Genomic DNA, 24,481 nt, shown 5'->3' with positions numbered 1-24,481 from the left:
TGAGCTGCAGCACAGTGGCCAAGACCATACAGTCCTTTAACAGGACAGGTTCCACTCAGAACAGGCCTTGCACGTGCTCAGCATCATATCCAGGGGCTGTTTTTGGGAAATGGATGTATGAGTGCTGCCAGAATTGCTGCAGAGGTTGAAGGGGTGGGGGATCAGCCTGTTAGTGCTCAGGCCATACGCCATACACTGCATCAAATTGGTCTGCATGGCTCTCTTCCCTGAAAGAAGTCTCTTCTAAAGATGATGCACAAGAAAGCCTGCAAACAGTTTGCTGAAGACAAGCAGACTAAGGACCTGGATTACTGGAATCATGTCCTGTGGTCTGATGAGACCAGAAAAAACGTATTTGGTTCAGATGGTGTCAAGCATGTGTGGTGGCAAACAGGTGAGGAGTACAAAGACAAGTGTGTCTTGCCTACAGTCAAGCATGGTGGTGGAAGTGTCATGGTCTGGGGCTGCATAAGTGCTGCCGGCACTGGGGAGCTACAGTTTATTTAGGGAACTATGAATGCCAACATGTACTGTGACATACTGAAGCAGAGCATGATCCCCTCCCTTCGGAGACTGAGCCGCAGGGCAGTATTCCAACATAAGGATCACAAACACACCTCCAAGATGACCACTGCCTTGATAAAGAAGCTGAGGGTAAAGGTGATGGACTGGCCAAGCATGTTTCTAGACCTAAACCATATTGAGCCTAAGTGGGGCATCCTCAAAAGGAAGATGGAGGAGCGCAAGGTCTCTAACATCCACCAGCTCCTTGATGTCGTCACAGAGGAGTGGAAGAGGACTCCAGTGGCAACCTGTGAAGCTCTGGTGAACTCAATGCCCAAGAGGGTTAAGGCAGCGCTGGAAAATAACGGTGGCAATACAAAATACTGACACTTTGGGCCCAATTTGGACATTTCCACTTTGAGGTGTACTCACTTTTGTTGCCAGTGGCTTAGAAATTAACGGCTGTGTGTTGAGTTATTTTGAGGGGACAGAAAATTTACACCATTATTCACGTTGCACACTCACTACTTTACATTGTAGTAAAGCATAATTTCTTCAGTGTTGTCACATGAAAAGTTAAAATACAATATTTACAAAAATGTAAGGGGTGCACTTAATTTTGTGAAATACTGTATATTTATGCCACAAAAGTCAGCGGCAGCCCATAAAAAGGCCGATTATTAGCAAAGAAGTTCTTAAATGATCTTTCTCTACATTGTATTTTAGGTTTAAGTATTATAATCTCATAAGGCATCATGTTTAGAGATAATCCTTCTAGGCACAGATATATCATTATTCTTCGCAGAAAATGATTTTGTCATCATATTTATTATCTGTTTAATGTGGTGAAAAGTAAAACTAGGATGAGCAAGAGCAACCTGGGGCAGTATGTTTCTAGTTTATATGGGGCTCCATTTATCAAAGTGCTCTACATAAGAACTGTCTGCATTTTCCAACAGTACCTCAAACATATAAGAACATGCAATGGAAAAAGACAAATGGAGGATGAATAAGTGAATCCAGCTGGTTAATCTAAAACCATAGAGACAATTCTTATATAAGGTGCATTGATAAATGAGACCATAATTGCACTGTACAGTCCACCAATCATAAGCATTCGGCAAAAAAAACTTGGCTGTCTCATAACTAAGCTACAGAAAGTAGGTTGGAGCAAATATACTGCAATTTAATGTTGCTGATGCTCTAAGCAACAATCCTACAAAAACAGCCCTATATATACCTATACAGTTGAGCTGTGTTACCATATATTACATCTGGGGAATTCCGCTATAACATTTCTTCTTCATATTGATATAGAAGAAGTTATTGGGAAATCCATTTCTCAATTGGAAAACCCCTTTAAATAGAAATGAATAAATATGGAGGTTTTCTTTGCTGGTAGCTTCCCTTTAATTCCAAATTCTACCCACTAATAAAAAGCATGCAGCGTATTAGGAAGTGACAGACAAAGAGACACACAAAGAAAAGAAAAAGAAGGAATGTAAAACTTTAGCACATTACATAGTTGGAACTGTATGCTGGATTGTATGTGCAATGGCAGTGCAGCTATGTTAGTGATTAAGTGAATTTCAAGGACTACAGCAAGCTAAAACACGTTACGCGGGGAACCACGTTAAACAGGGAACCAGAAGGTACAGAGACGATGTTTACATATATTTGCTTGTTAATGGAAATACAAAAACGTATACACATAGGTTTCAGACATCAACCAGAAAGGGACTAAGAAAAGCTGATGATTTGCTAGTCTTTAAGACTAAGTTTAAAGCGAAGCCACCTGCTGTACAGTGCTATGGAACATGCTGGAGCTTAATATGTAGAAACTGGAATTTGTCTTAAAGAGGAAGAATGACATATTTAAGGAGCTGCCAAGCAGAAAACAGCACAGGTCACCATTTATAGACACCAGCCCAGACTTCTCTACCTCGGGACCAGTAAGATTGGTCAAGTCACTGGCTACAATAAAGGACCTGTAAGAATTTAATTTTGGGTGTCATATCTGGGTCATAGCCACTGTGCTCATTTTAGTTTCCCTTTCTCCTGATTTATCTCTACGAAGATGCCATCACATACCTCTCTGCTTGTTTTAAACAGCAAGGTAGCCAGACAACGTTTGCAATGAAAAAAACTTGATGTTGTTTGGCTACATTACTGAACAAGCAGGGCAGCAAGACAGCAGGATAGAAGTGACTGTCCCAAGAACTGACAGCAACAAACCAGGAGATCATGTAAACCTTCATGCTTCATATAGTTACAGCAACTATGAAATTCTTTAAAACTTAATTATATTAAACCAGGTTGGTTGTCTTAATGCATCCACCTCACTGCATTAATTACATGAAGGCTGTTACAATATCTGTGACGTATTGGGCTATGAGTGGCACTGGGTCCTTGATCAGACCTGTTAGGCAATGAGGCACTTACTGTTGGCTATGTTTGAAGCCGTGTAACTGTCAGCCATTCCAGAGACCTGACTTGCAATGCTGATTTCACTTGCTCTTCTGTACCCCCTGAAGTGGGGAGCTGTTATGGGGGAGGAAGGGGAGGCATTTTCCACGAAGACTGCACCATGAAACTGAACAACATCCGCTATGAAACCGAAAACAAAAAAAGAAAAAAGGGGAAAAAAACAGGAAAACAGGGAGAAAAACAAACAAAACAAAAAAAATGTAAATTAAAAATTAACACCCAAACAGGACAAGAAAACAAGAATGCATTAGGAGGGATGGAGATGCCACAGCTCAGATGTGTACACTTTCAAGCATTAAGAAACACAAAATAAGATGCATTTAATTGCAAAACCTATACAAAGACAAGCAAATGAAATAGAACCTGGTGTATTTCATTCCAATGCTGGGAGAAAAAAAGGTAAAGCAAAGGGTAAAAAATTCACATCAGGTTTCACACGGGGCTACAGAGCATTGATGTACAATGCAAAGCAGACCCCATCTGTGACTAACATATTTTTATATACATATATATGTACATGATACAGATATAGACACACACACAGACTTGTATATGTACACATATATACATATATAAACCTATGTATATAGGGGCATGTCATTAGTACAAAATAAAATGGCCAGGGAAAAGATGGGAATATTTAGGGGGGGGGGGGAGGTTGGGGTATAGCCCTGAAAGCTAAAGTTTAGGAAAGCAGAGAGGAAAATACAACGGTTTCATAGGCTTCTTGATTAAAAAAAATAAAAAGGACAAAATCCCCAGAGATAGATACTGAAAACAGTGGACTAAAACAACACACACTGTAGAGGTTGGTCACTTGAGAGGCTAAACTAAAATCTTAAGACTTGAATTGCAGACTCTATGAGCATCAAATTAATATTTATACCTCAACAAAAACCAAAGCCACCCTTTATATTCTCAGTGATTTGTATTGTGCATTATACAGAACGGGGAATATAGAAATGAAAAACCATGGTAATATTAGTTTGATCTCTGAACAAAGATGAAGCTTTCAATGTAGGAGGCGGTACACACAATAAAGGGAGCCAAGGGAGGTATTTGATCTTTATATGTACAGTGAATCCAGGAAAGTATTCACAGCACTTCGCTTTTTCCACATTTTGTTACAGCCTTATTCCAACATTCTATAAACAATACCCCATAATGACAATGTGAACAATGTTTGTTTGAAATCTTTGCAAATTAAAAAAAAATAAAAAAGGAAAAAAAAATCACATGTACATAAGTATTCACAGCCTTTGCCATGACACTTAAAATTGAGCTCAGGTGCATCCTGATTCCACTGATCATCTTTGAGATGTTTCTACAACTTGGAGTCCCCCTGTGGTAAACTCAGTTGATTGGACATGATTTAGAAAAGCACACACCTGTCTATATAAGGTCCCACAGTTAACAGGGCTTTTCAGAGCTCAAATCAAGCCATGAAGTCAAAAGGAATTGTCTGTAGACCTCTGAGACAGGATTGTATGGAGGCACAGATCTGGGGAAGGGTACAGAAACATTTCTGCAGCATTGAAGGTCCCAATGAGCACAGTGGCCTCCATCACCCATAAATGGGAGATGTTTGGAACCACCAGGACTCTTTCTAGAGTGAGCCACCCGGCCAAACTAAGTGTTTGGAGGAGAAGGGGGAGAAGGGCCTTAGTCAGGGAGATGACCAAGAACCCAATGGTCACTCTGACAGAACTCCAGCATTTCTCTGTGGAGAGAGGAGAACTTTCCAGAAGAACAACCATCTCTGCAGCACTCCACCAATCAGGCCTGTATGGTAGAGTGGCCAGACGGAGGAAACTCCTCAGTAAAAGGCACATGGCAGCCCCCCTGGAGTTTGCCAAAAGGCACCTGAAGGACTCTCAGACCATGCGAAACAAAGTTCTCTGATTTGATGAAACAAAGATTGAATCTTTTGGCCTGAGAGGCAAGTGTCATGTTTGGAGGAAACCAGGCACCGCTCATCACCTAACAAATACCATCCCTACAGTGAAGCTTGGTGGTGGCAGCATCAGGTTGTGGGAATGCTTTTCAGTGGCAGGAACTGGAAGACTAGTCAGGATTGAGGGAAAGATGAATGCAGCAATGTACAGAGACATCCTTGACAAAAACCTGCTCCAGAGCGCTTTGGAAAGGTTCATCTTCCAACAGGACAACGACCCTAAGCACACAGCCAAGATAACAAAGGAGTGGCTACAGGACAACTCTGTGAATGTCCTTGAGTGGCCCAGCCAGAGCCCAGACTTAAACCCGATTGAATATTGCTGGAGAGATCTGAAAATGGCTGTGCACTGACGCTCCCCATCCAACCTGATGGAGCTTGAGAGGTCCCGCAAAGAAGAATATGCCATGCTTGTAGCATCATACTCAAAAAGACTTGAGGATATAATTGGTGCCAAAGGTGATTCAACAAAGTATTGGGCAAAGGCTGTGAATACTTATGTACATGTGATTTTATTTCGTTTTTCATTTTTATTAAATTTGCAAAGATTTCAAACAAACTTCTTTCACATTGTCATTATATGGTATTGTTTGTAGAATTTTGAGGAAAATAATGATTTTAATCCATTTTGGAATAAAGCTGTAACATAACAAAATGTGGAAAAAGTGAAGCGCTGTGAATACTTTCCAGATTCACTTTATATTAAAAACCACGGTAACAATATTTTGCCCCATGTAACTGCAAGCAATATATCCACAAAGCATATACAGTATTTACAAGCATATTAATGGATAGGCCCTATCGAGGCAATTGAGTAAACGTGTTTTGTCAACCATACATATACTGTAGCTCAGTACAAGTTCCCATTGACCAAATAAATTAATATGACAGAACCTGTATCTGCCAAAATGACCAAGGTGTATACTAATGAGTATGGATGGGCGGAACAGGGGAAATGTTCTAACCCAGATGGCAAACCCCATTGAAGTCTATGGGAGCTAAACAGGAAAAATCAAAAGTGTCCATTTTGAAAGCTTATATGCAAGTAATTGACCACAAAAGGGGTATAGGGGTCTGGGTACTGCCCTCAGGGACATGTATTAAAAAAAATAAAAAAAAGATTGTTTTTCAGGAGCAATGATTTTTATTATGCTTAAAGTGCAACAATATAAATTAAAAATTCCCTTAAATATAGTGCCTGGGGGGTCCCCTTAATGTGCCTGTAATAGTAGTCAAATCCCATTTAAAATTACCAGCCTTTACAATTGCTGACACATGGCTATTGAAAAAATAAAGAAAGAAAGAAATGGCATGGGGTCCCCACTGAGTCCATGCCAGGCCCTTTGGGACTGGTATGGATTTTAAGGGGAACCCCACGCAAATATAAAAAAAAAAAGAAAGATTGCACGAGGTCCCCCCAAAATCCATATCAGACCCTTATCCGGGCATGCAGTCTAGCAGGTCAAGAAACGGGGGGGGGGGGGGGAGACAACAGGTGATCGCTTCCCCTCCTAAACAATATAGGGCCACATGCCCTCAACATGGGGGGGGGGGGTGCTTTGGGGCATTTTTATGGGGACAAAGGCCTCTTCCCGACAACCCTGGGCTGTGGTTGTCAGGGTCTGCAGGTGGGGGGTTTATCAGAATCTGAAATCCCTCTTTAACAAGGGGGCCCACAATTCCTGCTTATGTTACGTCAAAATGGGCGGTGCCACCAAGTGTCTCCACCTCTTGCCTATATAAGAAATGTCAAAGTGCAGAGTGGGCATACGGTGGGAGGCCTCACAGGAGGCAAGAGCGTTTTTATTTTTTTCTATTTTTCGGGTCAGCGAGCGGCATGATTGACGAAAGATTTACATTGGGGGACACTATTTTTTAATAAAGGATTTGTCAAAAACCGTGGTTATTATTTTTGTACACTTTTTTAGTGAATGGGGGGGGGGGGGGGGAGTATTATGTACCTGATACCCGTTAACATTGGGGGGACACCCCACACCGTTTGTCTCTATATTTTTTTTTACTAGCACTTTTTTTTCTTTCAGAGGGGAAACCCATTAACCTTCTTGGCGGTATTCCCGACTGTGGCTCGGGGTTAATTTTCAGTACCAAAAGCGGTAACCCCGAACCAAACTCGGGATTACCCCACAATGTTACTGACCTTCCCTGCGATCCCCCGAAGTCCTCCGCGGCGTCCTCGCACTCTCTCCCCCCTCTGTGCACGGCCGATTGCCTGCACTTGCCTTCCGGTTCCCTTCCCTGCGAGCATTGCAATGCAGGGGGGAGGAACCGGCGGCAAATTCAAAAGTGTAAATACACAAATTACATGATACAAAGCTGTGATCCTAACAGATCACACTGTATGATGCCATTTCAGCACATGATTGCACTTGGATACTTTTCAAGTGCCCTGCCTGTGCTTTTCCAGTGCTTTGTGCCTGGAAAATTTTGAACAACCATGGCGTCCGAAAAGCGTTTTTTTTTGCGCAAAAGCACTTTTAGACGAACTGGAAAACGGCGACAGCGAAACTGAGATACTTGAAGAACTGAGCGATAGCGATTCGTGGGAAAATTCGTCATCAGGTACGAAAAGTGACGACAGCGACGATTCTGATGTCTCTTTCTGGCACATAGCTTGTGGAATTTGGGAAGTATATTAAATAATTCTTCACAATTTCCAACAGAGCAATGTGCCAGAATCGTCGCTGTCACTTTCCGTACCTGATGACGAATTATCCCACAAATCGCTATCGCTCAGTTTTTCAAGTAACTCTGTTTTGCTGTCGCTGTTTTCCAGTTCTAACAGCACTTTTGCGCAAAAACCGCTTTTTGGACACCATGGTCGTTCTCAATTTTCCAGGCACAAAGAACTGGAAAAGCAAAGGTGGGGCACTGGAAAGGTCACCAGGTGAAATCCTGTGGTGAAATGGCATGATACAGTGTAATCCGTTAGGATCACAACTTTATATCATGTAATTTAGTGTATTTACATTTTTGAAATTGCTGCTGGTTCCACCCCCCTGCGTCGCAACGCTCACAGGGAAGGGAACCGGAAGACAGGTGCCGGCATCGGCTGAGCACACAACAGGAGGACAGCGGGAGGACGGCGGGAGATCGCAGGGGAAGGTGAGTTTTAAAATGTACAGAACAGATTTCCATGCAAAATAATGGTACTGCTTTCAGCACCTAAAATCTGAAATAATCATACCGCCAGGGAGGTTAACAGCTGATGACTCATCCGTTGTTAAGGACGCCGCGGCCGGTTTCTCTGCCCCGCTCCTTAAAGACCAGTTTACACGGCACCCTGATTGGGCAAAGCTTTGCAGAGCTCAGTGTATTGCAGGGTGTTCGTCGGGGCGAACATCCTGTAAATTTGGGTGTTCGGCGAAAGGCCGAACAGGCAAATGTTCGGCCTGAACTCATGCTTGGGCTGAACCGTTTACCTATCCCTACTCATGAGCAGTCCATACCTTTAACCACTTCCGCACTGCTCACTAGAGCTGTACTGCGGCAAAGTGGCTCGATAAGTCTGGCGACGTAGTACTACGTCACCAGACATTCCCCTCTCTCAGTGGCGCGCGGGCGCAGCCGGAGGCTCGCTCCCGCTGTATTCAGTCACAGCGGGAGTCGGGCCAGGGGAGGAGCGGCGGCGATCGCCGCTGCTCTTCCCCGATCGTCGGGGAATCGAGTGTGGAGATCCGCCTGCTTGTGTAAACACAAGCGGGTGGATCTCCTAAGTGACAGGCAGGGTCAGATTGCAGGGTTCAGCATAGCTGAACCCTCGATCTGTCCTTGTGTCACATAGTCCCCTCCCCCCACACACGTCAGTAAGCACCAGGCATACATTAACCCCTTGATCACCAATAAAAATTAACCCCTTCCCTGCCAGTGTCATTTTTACAGTAACAGTGCATATTTATAGCACTGATTACTGTAGTAATGTCACTGGTATCCCCAAAAGTGTCAAAAATGTCAGTCAGGGGTCCGATCTGTCCGCCGCAATGTCGCAGTCCCGCAAAAAAAAAAAACGGAGATCGCCGCCATTACTCATTAAAAAAAAACACCAAAAATGACATAAATCTTTCCCTTAGTTAGTAAACGCAATAACTTTTGCACAAACCAATCAAAATACGCTTATTGCGATTTTTTTTTACCAAACATAGGTAGCAGAAAACAAATTGGCCAAAAATTTAAAAAAATTTTGATTTTTACATTTTTTTTGGGGGGGGGGGAATTTCATATAAAAAAAATGTGAAAAATATTGTTATTTTTTCAAAATTTACGCTATTTTTTTGTTTATAGCGCAAAAAGTAAAAATCGCACAGGTGATCAAATACCACCAAAAGAAAGCTCTATTTGTGGGAAAAAAAGGACGTCAATTTCATTTGGGTACGGCGTCGCACGACTGCGCAATTGTCAGTTAAAGTCGCTCAGTGCCGAATCGCAAAATAGGCCCTGGTCAGGAAAGGGGTAAAATCTTCCGGGGCTTAAATGGTTAAGGGAACTGGAATCCAATTTTTTTTCTGTATTTTTATATATATATATTTTTATATTTGTATCTTCTGTATTATAAACTGCTGTCTCTTTAAATGTGATGAAAACAGCAAACGTGAAAAGAATATAAAGTAAGGCGCTGTTTAGTTATATGTGCATCTGAGAGAATAAACGTATGTGTTTAGCGTTTATAAACTATGAATTTATAAAGTGAATCAAAAAAATTAAAATATAAATATAAAAAATTAGACACTATCATCAAAGTGTATCTATAAAATGTCAACGTGCATATATTCCATAAGTCAAAGCAATAATCACGAATCTGGCGCTCCTGGGGTGCCTTTAGGGTGGAGGGATAGAAATAAGCCTGTAAGGCTCCACAGCGGCTTTTGCTAGCCAACAAGCATAGGAAGGGTGCTGATATGAACAAAAGTACATGAGGAAGGCAGCACATGAACCACACCGGGATGCAATGGATAAGGAAGTCAGGTGAACATCCAGTATAGAAAGGGTTAACAGTTTATTGGTATTGATAACCAAAAAACAAAGTACATAAAATGCTTACATCCCCCTGGGCTGGAGTGGACAAGGGCACCTGGAAGCAAGCAACACGAGTGCGAGGAGGTCAGTCTCCCAGGACTGCTGAGCAGTGTGTGCATCCTGACTTGATAAAGCGCATAGCGCGAAACATGTAGTCATGGCAACCATATAGCTTGTGTTCCACCCTGGTTCCTGGTATTTCCCCGCAAGTGGCGCCTGTCCGGCTGATGTCCCCGCTACGGAACTACAGCGGAGTCCTTTCATCCTCGCGCCGGCTGGTTTCCGGCTTTGTGCACACACTGCTCAGCAGTCCTGGAAGACTGACCTCCTTGCACTTGTGTTGCTTGCTGCCAGGTGCCCTTGTCCACTCCAGCCCAGGGGGATGTAAGCATTTTATGTACTTTGTTTTTCGGTTATCAATACCAATAAACTGTTAACCCTTTCTATACTGGATGTTCACCTGACTTCCTTATCCATTGCATCCCGGTGTGGTTCATGCGCTGCCTTCCTCATGTACCAAGTGTATAGGTGAATATAAAAAAACAATGCAGTACAATTATCATTCATTTAGCATGATACACAAATCACTGTGCTTGCTGAAAATGTTCATGTGCATAAATAATGAAGAAAAACAATTTCAACATATGAATGAATTGATAAATATAGTCCATAAACCATAAGATAGAATTATATGGTCTGCCCAAACACCAACACTGTGCCTGTAGAGTTGCTTTATAAGAACCTTTTCACCTCGTGAGCCAATCCACACTAAATGCTCACCAGAAGGTCCCAGGCCACTGGGACCTAAATCGCCTTTCAAATAGCTGGATGCCAAATCCCTTATGCCACGTTCTCTCTCCTCTCCACAACCAGGAAGTATATGAAAGCAAAGGACATAAACAAATAATAGTGCAACTCCGTTTTATTGGGGAGCCAATACACACACTCGAGGAAATGAGCTTACAAAGAGAAGTGCCCAGACCAGCACTAGTGAGAACCGCCAAAGCTGAAATTGCATTGCCCTCCGTATAGCCAGCTGACTCTCTCACCCTTCACCTAGACACTCGGAGGCCGCAGCCGGCGTGCATTACACGAGAGTGCAGGAAGTGACCCTTGATAAACCGGAAGCTCAGATGGTAAACAGACCACAATGCATTTCACTGAGTAGCGTCATCAGGAGGTCTGATTCACCATTCCGAACTAGGAGATTGAAATAGCCTTTGATGATAGTGTCTAATTTTTTTATATTTGTATTATTATTTTTTATGCACTTTATAGATTCATAGTTTATAAACGCTAATCACATAAATGTATTCTCTGAGATGCACATATAGCTAAACAGCGCCTAGTTTTAGATTTAGTAGGAATTTTGTAAAATGGGTTGTGTTGATATCTGCTGATAATGATTTTAGGGTATTTTTAGTGAAAATATTGTTTTGATAAACATGTGCACAAATATCATCGTGCCCTAAATATCAGTAGCACCTTATTTGTATTCTGGTCATGTGCTTTTAGAAAATATATAGTTTGGGGAGTCTTTAACAAACTCTGAAAGCTGTAAGGGAGAAATAAAAAAGCAATGGAAAAATTGCAAAAATTGCCTTGCCAGCTAAGTTTAAAAGTGGAGCACAGGGCTGGCAGTGAAAGGGTAAAAGGGCAGCGGCTGGGTTGCCAGAGAGATGCCAGTAAATCAGAACCTCCCAAAATTGGTGCAAGAGCTTTCCTTGGTAAAACTCTGCACTTAACTAATGTTTAAAAAATTCAAGTGGCAGCAGACCACTCTGGGGAAGATGTAGAACAATTATATGTGGCATTTTAATGATAGATAGAGACAAAGTTGCAGTGCTAGAAGTGAGACTACTAGAACCCTTTACAAATAATTATAACCCTTTCCTCTTCTCTAGTGCTACCACTCACCAAGACATCAGATAGCAAGAACTACATTTGTATCAATCCAAAAATGTGACTGCAACATCACCTCCACCCGATGATGAAGAAATAAATGCACTGGACATTCAGAACTCGCATTGTGTAGGTAGGTCAATGTACACTTAAATGAAATTTGGCCAAAAATCAGAAAGTATCCATCTCAGCAATAACCAATATCTCCCAGCAATGTAAAAAAGAGAATTGCTCCAAAGGTGTTGATACTGTTTTTATATTAAAAACTAAAATAAAAAGCAGCAAATGAATTACTTGCATAAAAACGCTGTCTCCTCAGCTGAGCAAACAGTGTGTACCGTCAATATGTATAGCTCTAGCCAGTGCCATCAGGGGCGGTCACTGCACTGACGCTGTATACATTAAAAAGATCCTTTATTATGTGTACCGCCTCCTACATTGAAAGGTCCATCTCTGTTTAGAAATCATACTATTACCGTGGCTTTTATTTCTTGATTCCCAATTCTGTATAATGCACAATAAAAATCACTGAGAATATAAAGGATGGCTTTAGATTTTTTTGAGGTATAAATATTGTTAATTTGATGTTCATAGAGACTGCAATTCTAGTTAGTTTTTTTTTTTTTTTTTAACAGGTAATATTGGTCTTAGGTTCAGTTTAAATTACTCAAATACCAGAAGACTGAATTTTTATATGGGGACTTTGAGTTAGCATTTTTGCTTCTTATGAATGGTTAATCACTTGATGCAGCAGAAGGGACAAGACTTATACTAAGGTCATATCTTACATTCTTCTGGGTAAACATCAGCTAACTGCTCCTGTGCAGAAAACTCTAAATTATATTCATTCATTTTCCCCATCAAAGCAACTGAATTCCATGTTCATGCCAATACAAAATTAGGCTTTAGGGGAGGTTCACGTTTAGCAAAAACTACACCAATCTATCAATTCTAGCCCCCTAATCTGAACTAACCCAGAAAACCTCACCAAAACCTACCCATAAACCAGCTGTAGCTTCCTTTATTGTTTGCCATCTCTGAACTGGAATCATCAGCACAGAACAGGCCTGCAAAGTAAGTCCCCACAGGCTTAAATGGGGCTGTAAGCTGAGATTGGTCCATTCGTAGCATCACTTTTAGCATACACATATAGTCATATCAATATTAAAGTGAAAGGAGGCCCTGGCTTAACAAGTTACATTACAGCACTTAGGACTCCCTGAACACTGGGAGAAACATAGAATGAAAAAATAAAAAAACGAATGCACTAAACACAATAAATGTGACATATATGTAACATAACACACCTTGTGATTATTAGTGAACTGTAATGAGGACCTCGTTACAGTTCACTGACAATTGCATATAGCCATATAGTGTGAAAATTCTTGTTTCCTGGTTTGTTCAGACTTACAACACTTTCCCAGGCAACTATTCATCTTCATAAAATAGTAGAAGTGGTCAGTTTAGAGGGGCTAAAAGAAACCCTCTAACCCTATATTGTATTAAGTACAGCAATGCCTTCTTCAAACAGAAGGTATTATCCCTGTAATTAGAAATCCAATTATTCTTCAGTGGGCATGATTTAAATGAGAAATAAAAAAAATCTGCATATGTTGTGGAAATAATGACATATTTACATTTTATAAACTACATAAAGTTGACTTTGAGATTTCTCTGAAACCAGTTTCTTAGTGCAGTTTATTGACATAAACTTGAAAAATGTTACCACGTGTAAATATTTTGGTATGGCAGAAACCTGAAAACAGGCAATTTACAATGGCCCAAGCATGTGTTCTTCTCATGTATTCTCCAAGCTCTTAAAGCGTATCTAAAATAAAAAACAAAAATGTAATATACAGTGGGTACGGAAAGTATTCAGAGCCCCTTAAATTTTTCACTCTTTGTTATATTGCAGCCATTTGCTAAAATCATTTAGGTTCATTCTTCTTCCTCATGAATGTACACATAGCACCCCATACTGACAGAAAAACACAGAATTGTTGACATTGTTGAAGATTTATTAAAAAAGAAAAACTGAAATATCACATGGTCCTAAGTATTCAGACCCTTTGCTGTGACACTCCTATATTTAACTCAGGTGCTTTCCATTTCTTCTGATCATCCTTGAGATGGTTCTACACCTTCATTTGAGTCCAGCTGTGTTTGATTATACTGATTGGACTTGATTAGGAAAGCCACACACCTGTCTATATAAGACCTTCCAGATCACAATGTATGTCAGAGCAAATGAGAACCATGAGGTCAAAGGAACTGCCTGAAGAGCTCAGAGACAGAATTGTGGCAAGGCACAGATCTGGCCAAGGTTACAAAAAGATTTCTGCTGCACTTAAGGTTCCTAAGAGCACAGTGGCCTCCATAATCCTCAAATGGAAGACGTTTGGGATGACCAGAACCCTTCCTAGAGCTGGCCGTCCGGCCAAACTGAGCTATCGGGGGAGAAGAGCCTTGGTGAGAGAGGTAAAGAAGAACCCAAAGATCACTGTGGCTGAGCTCCAGAGATGCAGTCAGATGATGGGAGAAAGTTGTAGAAAGTCAACCATCACTGCAGCCCCCCACCAGTCGGGGCTTTATGGCAGAGTGGCCCGACGGAAGCCTCTCCTCAGTGTAAGACACATGAAAGCCACATGGAGTTTGCTAACAAACACCTGAAGGACTCCAAGATGGTGAAAAATAAGATTCTCTGGTCTGATGAGACCAAAATAGAACTTTTTGGCCTTAATTCTAAGCGGTATGTGTGGAGAAAACCAGGCACTGCTCATCACCTGTCCAATATAGTCCCAACAGTGAAGCATGGTGGTGGCAGCATCATGCTGTGGGGTGTTTTTCAGCTGCAGGGACAGGACGACTGGTTGCAATCGAGGGAAAGATGAATGCGGCCAAGTACAGGGATATCCTGGACAAAAACCTTCTCCAGAGTGCTCTGGACCTCAGACTGGGCCGAAGGTTTACCTTCCAACAAGACAATGACCCTAAGCACACAGCTAAAATAACGAAGGAGTGGCTTCACAACAACTCCGTGACTGTTCTTGAATGGCCCAGCCAGAGCCCTGACTTAAACCCAATTGAGCATCTCTGGAGAGACCTAAAAACGGAATTTTTGTAAAATCTTACCTGTAAAATTCCTTTCTCTGAGTCCTCCGACAGTCGCCGCCCCTTCATATTCATCACCAATGGGTTATGTCCTCTTATCCGTAGGAGTAGCTAGGCAATAGAATATGTTAGTACAAAAGACTTTTAACATATCCCCACCCCCAGGGGGTGGTCCCCTCAGTACATAACCCTCCACTTCCTGTAACCAAACCAGTTTCAGTGAAATAGCAGTAGAGAGTACATGAAAAACCCCAAAAGAGGGGCGGGGGCGGCGACTGTCGGAGGACTCAGAGAAAGGAATTTTACAGGTAAGATTTTACAAAAATTCAGTTTTCTCTTACGTCCTCCGACAGTCGCCGCCCCTTCATATTCATCACCAATGGGATGTCCCAAAGCAGTGTAAACATGAGGGGTGGGAAGAACGCAGCCGCGCCCAAGGCAACGCCGTCTCCCCATCAGAGAAAGGAACCTTACCAAAGGAAGGAAACCAGTTGGGCATAAGAACAAAACACTCGCTCAACAGGAGCAAGAAAACCCAGGGAAAAAACAAAAGTCCCAAACAGTCAAAGAACCCGCAACAAGTGCTCTAGGGAACAGCCGCACTAAGAACCTTGCGGCCAAAGGAAGCATCAGCCGATGCCTGAACATCTACTCTGTAGAATTTTGTGAAAGTGTGAACGGTCGACCAAGTCGCCGCCTTACACACCTGGGCCACAGAGGCCCCATGACGACAGGCCCAAGACGTACTCAGAGACCTGGTAGAGTGCGCCTTCACAGGTACAGGGGGAACTTTCCCCTTCAAAGCGTAGGCCTGTTCAATGGTCTGTCTGATCCATTTGGCGATGGTAGAAGCCGACGCCGTCATGCCCTTCCGAGGACCTTCCGGAAGAACAAACAAGGCATCCGACTTGCGAAAAGACTCAGTCGACTTCAAGTAGACTCTAATCGCCCGGACAACATCCAAGGAGTGAAGCAGCACCTCCGTCGGATGCTTAGGCTTCGCGCAGAGCGAAGGCAGGACAATATCCTCATTGAGATGAAAGTCCGAAACCCTCTTTGGAAGAAAAGAAGGGTTAGGTCGCAAGACCACCTTGTCCAAATGCACAACCAGATACGGAGACTTGCAGGACAAGGCTGCCAGCTCCGACACTCGACGAGCCGAAGTGATAGCCACCAAAAAGGTGACCTTCTTGGATAACAAAGACAGCGAGATCTCCCTGATCCTTTCAAAAGGAGCACGCTGCAATACAGACAGGACTAGATTCAAGTCCCAAGGGGGTAGAGGGTCCTTCCTAGGAGGGATCAGATGACGTACCCCCTGCACAAAAGTGCTAACCAAAGCGTTAGATGCCACAGGACGCTGAAACAGAACGGCCAAAGCGGACACCTGACCTTTGATCGTAGCCAGCGCCAAACGCTGTTCAACACCCGTCTGAAGGAAGGACAATACCCTAGACACTGAATAAGTGGTAGGAGAGAAACCCCTGGATTCGCACCAGGCAAAATACGCCTTCCAAGTACGGTAGTAAACCTTCCCCGAGGAAGACTTCCTCGCATTGATCAAGGTGTGAATGACCTCAGGGGAAAGACCCCTGTTCTTCAGGACCTCGGTTTCAACAGCCAGGCCGTCAAAGCCAGCGACTGTAAAGCAGGATGGAAGATCGGTCCTTGCGACAGAAGATCTTCTCGAAGAGGCAGACGCCACGGGACGTCGATTGCCAGATTTACGAGGTCTGCGTACCAGGACCGGCGAGGCCAGTCCGGTGCCACAAGAATCACCGCAGTTGGTTCCGAGTGCAACCTGCGAAGGAACCTGGACAGCAATTGAAGCGGTGGAAACGCATACATCAGTCGGTACTGATGCCACGGGGCAACCAACGCGTCCGACGCGTCTGCCCGAGGATCGCGCGTCCTTGCCACGAACCGTGGAACTTTGTTGTTCAGACGAGACGCGAACAGGTCCACCTCCGGAAGACCCCACTTCGCGCACAACATCTGGAAGACATCCGGGTGAAGGGACCATTCCCCCTGGTCCAGGGTCTGGCGGCTCAGATAATCCGCCTGCCAATTTTCCACTCCCGGAATGTGAACTGCTGATATTGCCGGGACATGCGTCTCGGCCCAAGACAGAATCGCAGCCACCTCTCGAGCCGCCTGGGCACTCCTGGTGCCCCCTTGGTGATTGATGTAAGCCACCGCCGTGGCATTGTCCGTCTGCACCCTGACCGGACAGCCGTGGAGACTGTCCGTCCAACGACGAAGACAGAGGAGTATCGCTCGCAGTTCCAGAACGTTGATCGGAAGGGAGGATTCCTCCTTCGACCACACACCCTGGGCGGACAGAACGCCCAGAACACCACCCCAGCCCGACAGGCTGGCGTCCGTGGTGATCACCGTCCACGAAAGGGGACGAAAAGACTTGCCCCCCGACACTGAGGGGGACCGAAGCCACCACAGAAGATCCCTTCTGGTCTGAGAACTCAAGGATATCTGAAGATCCAGAGAGTGCGGTCGCCCGTCCCACTTGGACAATATCTCCGCTTGGAGACCCCGAGTGTGAAACTGAGCGAAGGGAATCGCCTCGAAAGCCGAGACCATCAATCCCAGACACCGCATGCACGTCCGAATGGACGAGAACTGATTGTCCCTGAGGGACCTGACTCCCTCCTGAAGAGTCCTGAGTTTGTCGTCCGGTAGGAAGACCTTCGCCTGGACAGAGTCCAGAATCATTCCCAGGTATGGGAGGCGGACTGACGGGCACAAAACGTTGATTTTGGGAAATTGATCGTCCAACCAAACTCTTGCAGAGTCTGCAACGTGACGGACAGATCCTTCACCAGACCTTGGTTGGTCGCAGACCGAACCAGAATATCGTCCAGATATCCCAGGACCGATATGCCCTGGGCTCTCAACAAGGCCAGAACCGGAGCCAGCACTTTGGTGAACACCCTCGGAGCCGAGGCGAGACCGAAAGGCAAAGCCACAAATTGGTAATGATCCTCCGCTATGGCGAATCGAAGGTACCTCTGGTGACCCTCGAAAATGGGGATGTGAAGATACGCATCCTTCAAGTCGATGGAAGCCATGAACTCCCCCGGAACCAGGGCAGCCACCACCGACCGCAGGGATTCCATGTGGAATTTGCGCACCCGCACAAAGCGGTTCAGCGCCTTCAAGTCCAGAATCGGACGTACCTTGCCCTCTTTCCTGGGCACGGTGAACAGATTGGAATAGAACCCCCGAAATCTGTCCCGATGAGGCACCGGGACCACCACACCCTGAGCCCTCAGGTCCTGCACCGCTAGACGCAGGTCCCGCAAACGCTCCGGGGATAACAGAAGATTTGAGGGAAAAAATCTGCTCTTCGGCCGAGAGAGAAACTCGATCTTGTAACCAGATCGAACGACTTCCAGAACCCACCTGTCCCGAACCCGGGACAGCCATGGCCGAGAGAAAGCGAGCAAGCGTCCCCCCACCCCAGACTCGGGTGAGGGCGCCCCTTCAGGCCGCACTGTTGTGGGCCGCAGAACCGGATTGGCCGGACTTTTGCTTACCAGCCCACGGCTTCTTGTGGGAGCCTTGACCCTTTGACGGCTTGCCCCTATAGTGTGACCGAAAGGCACGAAAGGACCCCTGATGGGGTCGAAAGGAAGCATGCTTCTTACCAGGAGCCGCCTTGGGCTTGTGGGATTGGGGCAAGAGCGTGCTCTTACCACCCGTGACTCCCTTAATTAGTGCATCTAAGGATTCGCCAAAAAGGCGAGAACCATCATAAGGCAGATTGGCCAAAGTCTTACGGGAAGATTGATCCACAGACCAACACTTCAACCAAACCAGGCGGCGATTTAACACCGCCACACTGTGTACACGTGCAGCCAACGGAACCATATCCAGGTCCGCATCACACAAGTACATGACACCCTGGTGGATTTGATCCACCATATCCAAAGTCGCCTGGGGGGCAGAATCAGCCACCAGGACCCGCCTAAGCACCTGCGTCCAGCTCGCGACCGCTTGGGCCGCCATAAGAGAAGCAAATAAGGCTTTTAACATAGAACCCATAATAGAATAGGTGTGACGGGCAAGAGATTCCATCCTCTTGTCCGTGGCATCCCGGAACACCGGGGTGTCTTCAGCCGGAATCGCAGTGGATTTGTTCAAAACCGCTATCGCATGATCCACCGGCGGTGGAATACACCAGCGCTCATCAGTAGCAGGCGTAAAGGGATAGCGTAGCTTAAACCTACTAGGTACAGCAAATGGCTTGCGTATATTACGCCACTGTTCTTTCACAGCGTTTTGGAAATCATCAGTGCAGGGGTACACCTGCGACGTTTTGCGCCTTTTCTGCGTCCCATAAGCCGCCAAGGCAGCTGGAGGACATGATTCTTCCTCTAACCGCAGTGTTTGCTTGATAGAAGCAACCAATTCATCCATGAGTGCAAGCTCCTCAGACGAGCCAGGGGGAGAATTATCAACCCCCTCCACCTCAGCCTCCATTTCTGACCCGATAAGGTCCAGGGAGGAACGGGACCCCGATAAGGAGACTCCAGCCACATCAGCCCCAGCACCATCACCCTCTGAATCAGAGGAAATTGAAACTCTGGGCCTTTTTGTGGATTGAGCAGCCACCAGCATTTGCACCTGAGTCGCAAGGATAGCCACAATCGCAGCCAAATCCCCCCCAGGGGGGGAGAGTGCAGACCCCTGGCTTCCCACTAAAGTTGTAGGAAATTTGTTTTCCTGAGAATCCATGCCCCTGTAGCAGTAAAATAAATGGGTGACCGCCCCTTTAAGAGAGCGCTGCGATCGTAGCCCACTGCACACAAACACCCCACACAAGGGACCCCCACAGGGACAATTAAACCAAGGCAGGATACAGGGAATAGAGGGAAATGAACCTGGAGATCGCTGCTGCTGCTGCTGCCTGCGGTGCTCCTGATGGAAAGGAAGTGCTGGTATACAGGGCGCTCTATTAAAGCCTATGGAGGCTACAAGAAAATGGCCACCATGCATGTAAAACATGCGGCCGGAGCGATCGCAGCCAAAATGGCGCCGTTTGGCGCCGAAACCGCCGCTCCCACACCCCATGAGGGTGAAGTAAAAAAAACATCCAAATTGCCCAGCAAAAGGAAGCATGTTAAACCGCCGCAGCGGCGCTGTAATGTGCCCCAAGCATGAGAAACTCAAGCCCCACAGCACACAGCCGTTCACATACAGACTGACACAGAGTGCAGCACAACCCCCCCCCTCCTGCAGCCCACAGCATGCAACATGAGGGATAGAGAGACAGTAACATTGTGAACACAGGGTAAGGTAACACAGTCCCAGACTGACACCCCCCAGACAGACAGGTCCCCACATACATACACTTACCTCTAACATGGCGTGGGGAACCCGCACAGGCGAACAAACCGCTGAACATAAGGCAGGGAGAGTCGCATCTAGGACGCATCAGAAGGTGGGTTGAGAAACCGCACAGCGTCCGGTGAGGTAGCCACCTCACCTGGCATCCCTGCACGACACAGGGATGGGTCGTTCAGAAAACTCAGGAGCGATACCTGACTGAACGCTCGATGGCGGGCTGAGAAACCACTGACCCACAACCTGCGACCAGGGGGGTCAGCCCGAGACGCAGCCCGCATGATCCTCTTCTTCCGAAGAACTAACTAACGCTGATAAACTAACAGCTAACAAGAAAGAGAGAAAAAACTCAAATAAAATCCAAAGAAAGGAAAGAGAGCTGAGACAAGGTGTCCCAGCACAGAAACATCCAGCCACTCCTGACAGCTAGACAAATGAAACTGGTTTGGTTACAGGAAGTGGAGGGTTATGTACTGAGGGGACCACCCCCTGGGGGTGGGGATATGTTAAAAGTCTTTTGTACTAACATATTCTATTGCCTAGCTACTCCTACGGATAAGAGGACATAACCCATTGGTGATGAATATGAAGGGGCGGCGACTGTCGGAGGACGTAAGAGAAAATGGCTGTTCACCAACGTTTACCATCCAACCTGACAGAACTGGAGAGGATCTGCAAGGAGGAATGGCAGAGAATCCCCAAATCCAGGTGTGAAAGACTTGTTGCATCTTTCCCAAAAAGACTCCTGGCTGTATTAGATCAAAAGGGGGCTTCTACTAAATACTGAGCAAAGGGTCTGAATACTTAGGATCATGTGATATTTCAGTTTTTCTTTTTTAATAAATCTGCAACAATGTCAACAATTCTGTGTTTTTCTGTCAGTATGGGGTGCTATGTGTACATTCATGAGGAAGAAGAATGAACTTAAATGATTATAGCAAATGGCTGCAATATAACAAAGAGTGAAAAATTTAAGGGGGTCTGAATACTTTCCGTACCCACTGTATTGCAGCTTACCAGTACTTGGGTGTGGTGGCTGCATTCGTTTTCCTTTTTTTCTGGCTTATTAGCTTTTATTTTCACTTGGTGATTCTGCAAATAACACTTCCTGTGCCTACCCTCATTTCTCTCCTGTGTCTGTGGAAGAAGTCATGGTTGTCACACAGACTGGACTTCTAACATGTAGATACATATTCGCCAGCACACCAAGGATCTTGCAAAAGCAGTCCAAAAACTTTATTCCAGATAAGATCACATCAGAAAAAAATAGTGCAATGTTTCGGAGCCGCAAAGGACCCCTTCGTCAGGCATGCCTGACGAAGGGGTCCTGTGCGGCTCGGAAACGTTGCACTATTTTTTTCTGATGTGATCTTATCTGGAATAAAGTTTTTGGACTGCTTTTGCAAGATCCTTGGTGTGCTGGCGAATATGTATCTACTTGTAACTGATCCAGTTGCCAACTGGTGATCGCTTCAGCACCCAGTACACACGAACCTACAAACCAGGAAGGTGTGCAATAGGAATATGAACTATACTGGACTTCTAACATGTCTGCCTTTTTTCATCCATCATTACATGGTAGTTGATGGCACTACTAGTTTACACAAGAAAAAAAAGGATGTTTGTGCTTTTTAAACTCACAGGAAGTTACAAGGGCCCTGTGTGTTTGGCAGGATCAACAGCTACTTTCTGTACTTGCTGGTATGCTGCAATATATATTAAATTTGTGGTTTTAGGTTTAGATATGCTTTAAATATTTTGCTCTTCATAAAGAAAACCCATTATCAGAGAAACACAGAAAGGTGCCTTTTCAGACAATGATGCCTGGCCATGATGATCATTTTCTCCATTACTTTATATCACTAAGCCAAAACAAATATACAAATAAAAAGTGTTTTTTTTTTTATCAGACTTTCTTTATCTACATACTCCTTTCAAGTCAGTGAGTCAGAAAGTAATGAAACCAAAGGGTCAGCAAAACAGCCAGACAACTACTATATATACCAGGGATATGCAAACTGTGGCCCTCCAGCTGTTTTAAAACTATAAGTCCCATCATGCCTCTGCCTCTGGGTGTCAGAGTCTTGCTATGCCTCATGGGACTTGTAGTTCTGCAACATTTGGAGGGCCACAGTTTGCATATCCCTGATATATATATATATATAAAGAGGTCAGAAAAGCTAGTTCTCCATATTTCTACAACATTGAGTTTACTTTAAGCAGCCCCTACAATTATTGGCTTTTTTTAAATATAATTCAAGATAAATGTGAGGTGCTCATTACAGAGACAAGGATTTCCTGCTGCTCTAGTTATCACCCTGGACCAACCAACCTACTTAAACTGTTTGTTACCCTAAAAAAAAAAAACATTGGACCTTAGATTGTACGCTCCTTAACCACTTAAAGAGGTTGTAAACCCATGAACGTTTTTTTTTTTTTTTCTGTAACCTGAAAGAGAAACACATAATGAGCTAGTATGCATCGCACACTAGCTCATTATGAAATACTTACCTAAGAACGAGCCCCCGCCGTGCCGCTCACTCACCTGTATGACGGGCGACATGTCCAGTCGCCCGTCTTCCGGGATCGCGGCATCCGGCCATCTGATTGGCCGGAGCCGCGGTGATGTCACTCCCGCGCACGCGCGTGGGAGCCGACGGTCACTGCACGGGGCTCTGAAGAAACGGCACCAGCGGTCGTTCCTTCAGAGCGCATGCGCCAGTGACGTCACTGGCTGCATGTAAGGTAAATATCACGGTACATGTTAAGGAGATATTTACACTACCTATAGGTAAGCCTTAATATAGGCTTACCTATAGGTAAAAGTGTCAGAGGAGGGTTTACTTCCTCTTTAAGCCCCGGAAGATTTTACCCCCTTCCTGACCAGGGCCTATTTTGCGATTCGGCACGGCGTGATTTTAAAGGACAATTGCGCAGTCGTGCGACGCTGTACCTAAACAAATTTGACGTCCTTTTTTTCCCACAAACAGAGCTTTCTTTTGGTGGCATTTGATCACCTGTGCGATTTTTTGATCATGCGCTATAAACAAAAAAAGAGCGTCAATTTTGCAAAAATAACAATATTTTTCACATTTTTTTATATGAAATTCCCCCAAAAAAAAGTAAAAATCTAATTTTTTTTACCATATGTTTGGTAAAAAAAAATAGCAAAAAGCGTATTCTGATTGGTTTTCCGCAAAAGTTATTGCGTTTACTAACAAACGGAAAGATCTTTGTCATTTTTGTTGTTTTTTTTTAACGCGTAATGGCGGCGATCTGCGATTTTTTTTGCGGGACTGCGACATTGCGGCAGAAAGATCGGATCCTTGACTGACATTTTTGACACTTTTGGGGTTACCAGTGACATTACTGCAGTAAAAATGTTACTGTAAAAATGACACTGGCAGTGAAGGAGTTAACTTTATTGGAGAGGGAGGGGTTAAGTGTGTCCCTAGGGGCGTGTTTCTAACTGTGATTGGCTGTGGATACTAGTGTAAGAACAGAGATCAACGGTCCTACCTAGTAGAACCGTGTGATCTCCATTCTTACACAGGGAAGAATGACAGGCGGCTTTGTTTACATTAGCCGCCTGCCTTTCTTCCGGTGTAACAGACGATCGCGAGTGCCCGGCGGACATCGGGTCCGCCGGGCACATACGCGCGGGGGGTCCGTGACCGCGCGGGGGGGGGGGGTCTGTGAGCGCGCGGGAGCGTGCCCCCGGCGGCGCGCGCTCGCTAACCAGAGCCTCACAGGCTAGCGACGTAGTCCTACGTCGCTTTGCCTGTGAGGGGCTGACTGCCGCAGTAAATAGTCGTGCGGCGGTCGGCAAGCGGTTAAAGCATGTTATAAAGCACAGTGCTTGTGCTGTGTAATTTGGCCCCTTCTATCACCTAAAAAATCTGGCTGATCCTGCCAGTTTTTGCCCTCCCCTCTGTACACTGACACAAGTGTATCATGGCTGCTGAGCCCTGACACAGTGGTCAGTTTACGTGCCTCTGTCATCTGCAGCTCTCCTATCTGTCTCCTGTGTCCTCCTCCCCCTCTCCCCCCCCTGCCTGTCAGCTCTGTGTCATGGCCCGCCCACCCCTCCTGCTGCTGAAATAACTGTTAATGTGTTATATAATC

The 24,481-nt window shown here is 45.0% G+C and overlaps 1 protein-coding gene across 10 annotated transcripts in view; it reads right to left on the bottom strand.

Moving 5' to 3' along the window:
* Nucleotides 1–24,481, bottom strand: part of PITPNM2 (phosphatidylinositol transfer protein membrane associated 2) — a 428,296-nt gene that overhangs the window by 43,570 nt on the left and 360,245 nt on the right. For 9 of the 10 annotated variants that reach the window (XM_082258328.1, XM_082258333.1, XM_082258336.1 and 6 more), the window contains one exon: nucleotides 2,947–3,111. The exons of the other annotated variant lie outside the window; for it this stretch is intronic. In XM_082258328.1, coding sequence (XP_082114454.1) covers nucleotides 2,947–3,111 — 165 coding nt within the window. The remainder of the gene's footprint in view (nucleotides 1–2,946; nucleotides 3,112–24,481) is intronic. 10 annotated transcript variants of the gene reach the window in all.

This window comes from Pelophylax lessonae (genome assembly GCF_965119305.1).
Source record: "Pelophylax lessonae genome assembly, chromosome: 1".
NCBI classification, from domain to species: domain Eukaryota; kingdom Metazoa; phylum Chordata; class Amphibia; order Anura; family Ranidae; genus Pelophylax; species Pelophylax lessonae.
Note: the sequence above shows the minus strand (reverse complement) of the source record. Positions and strands in the feature narration are given on the sequence as shown.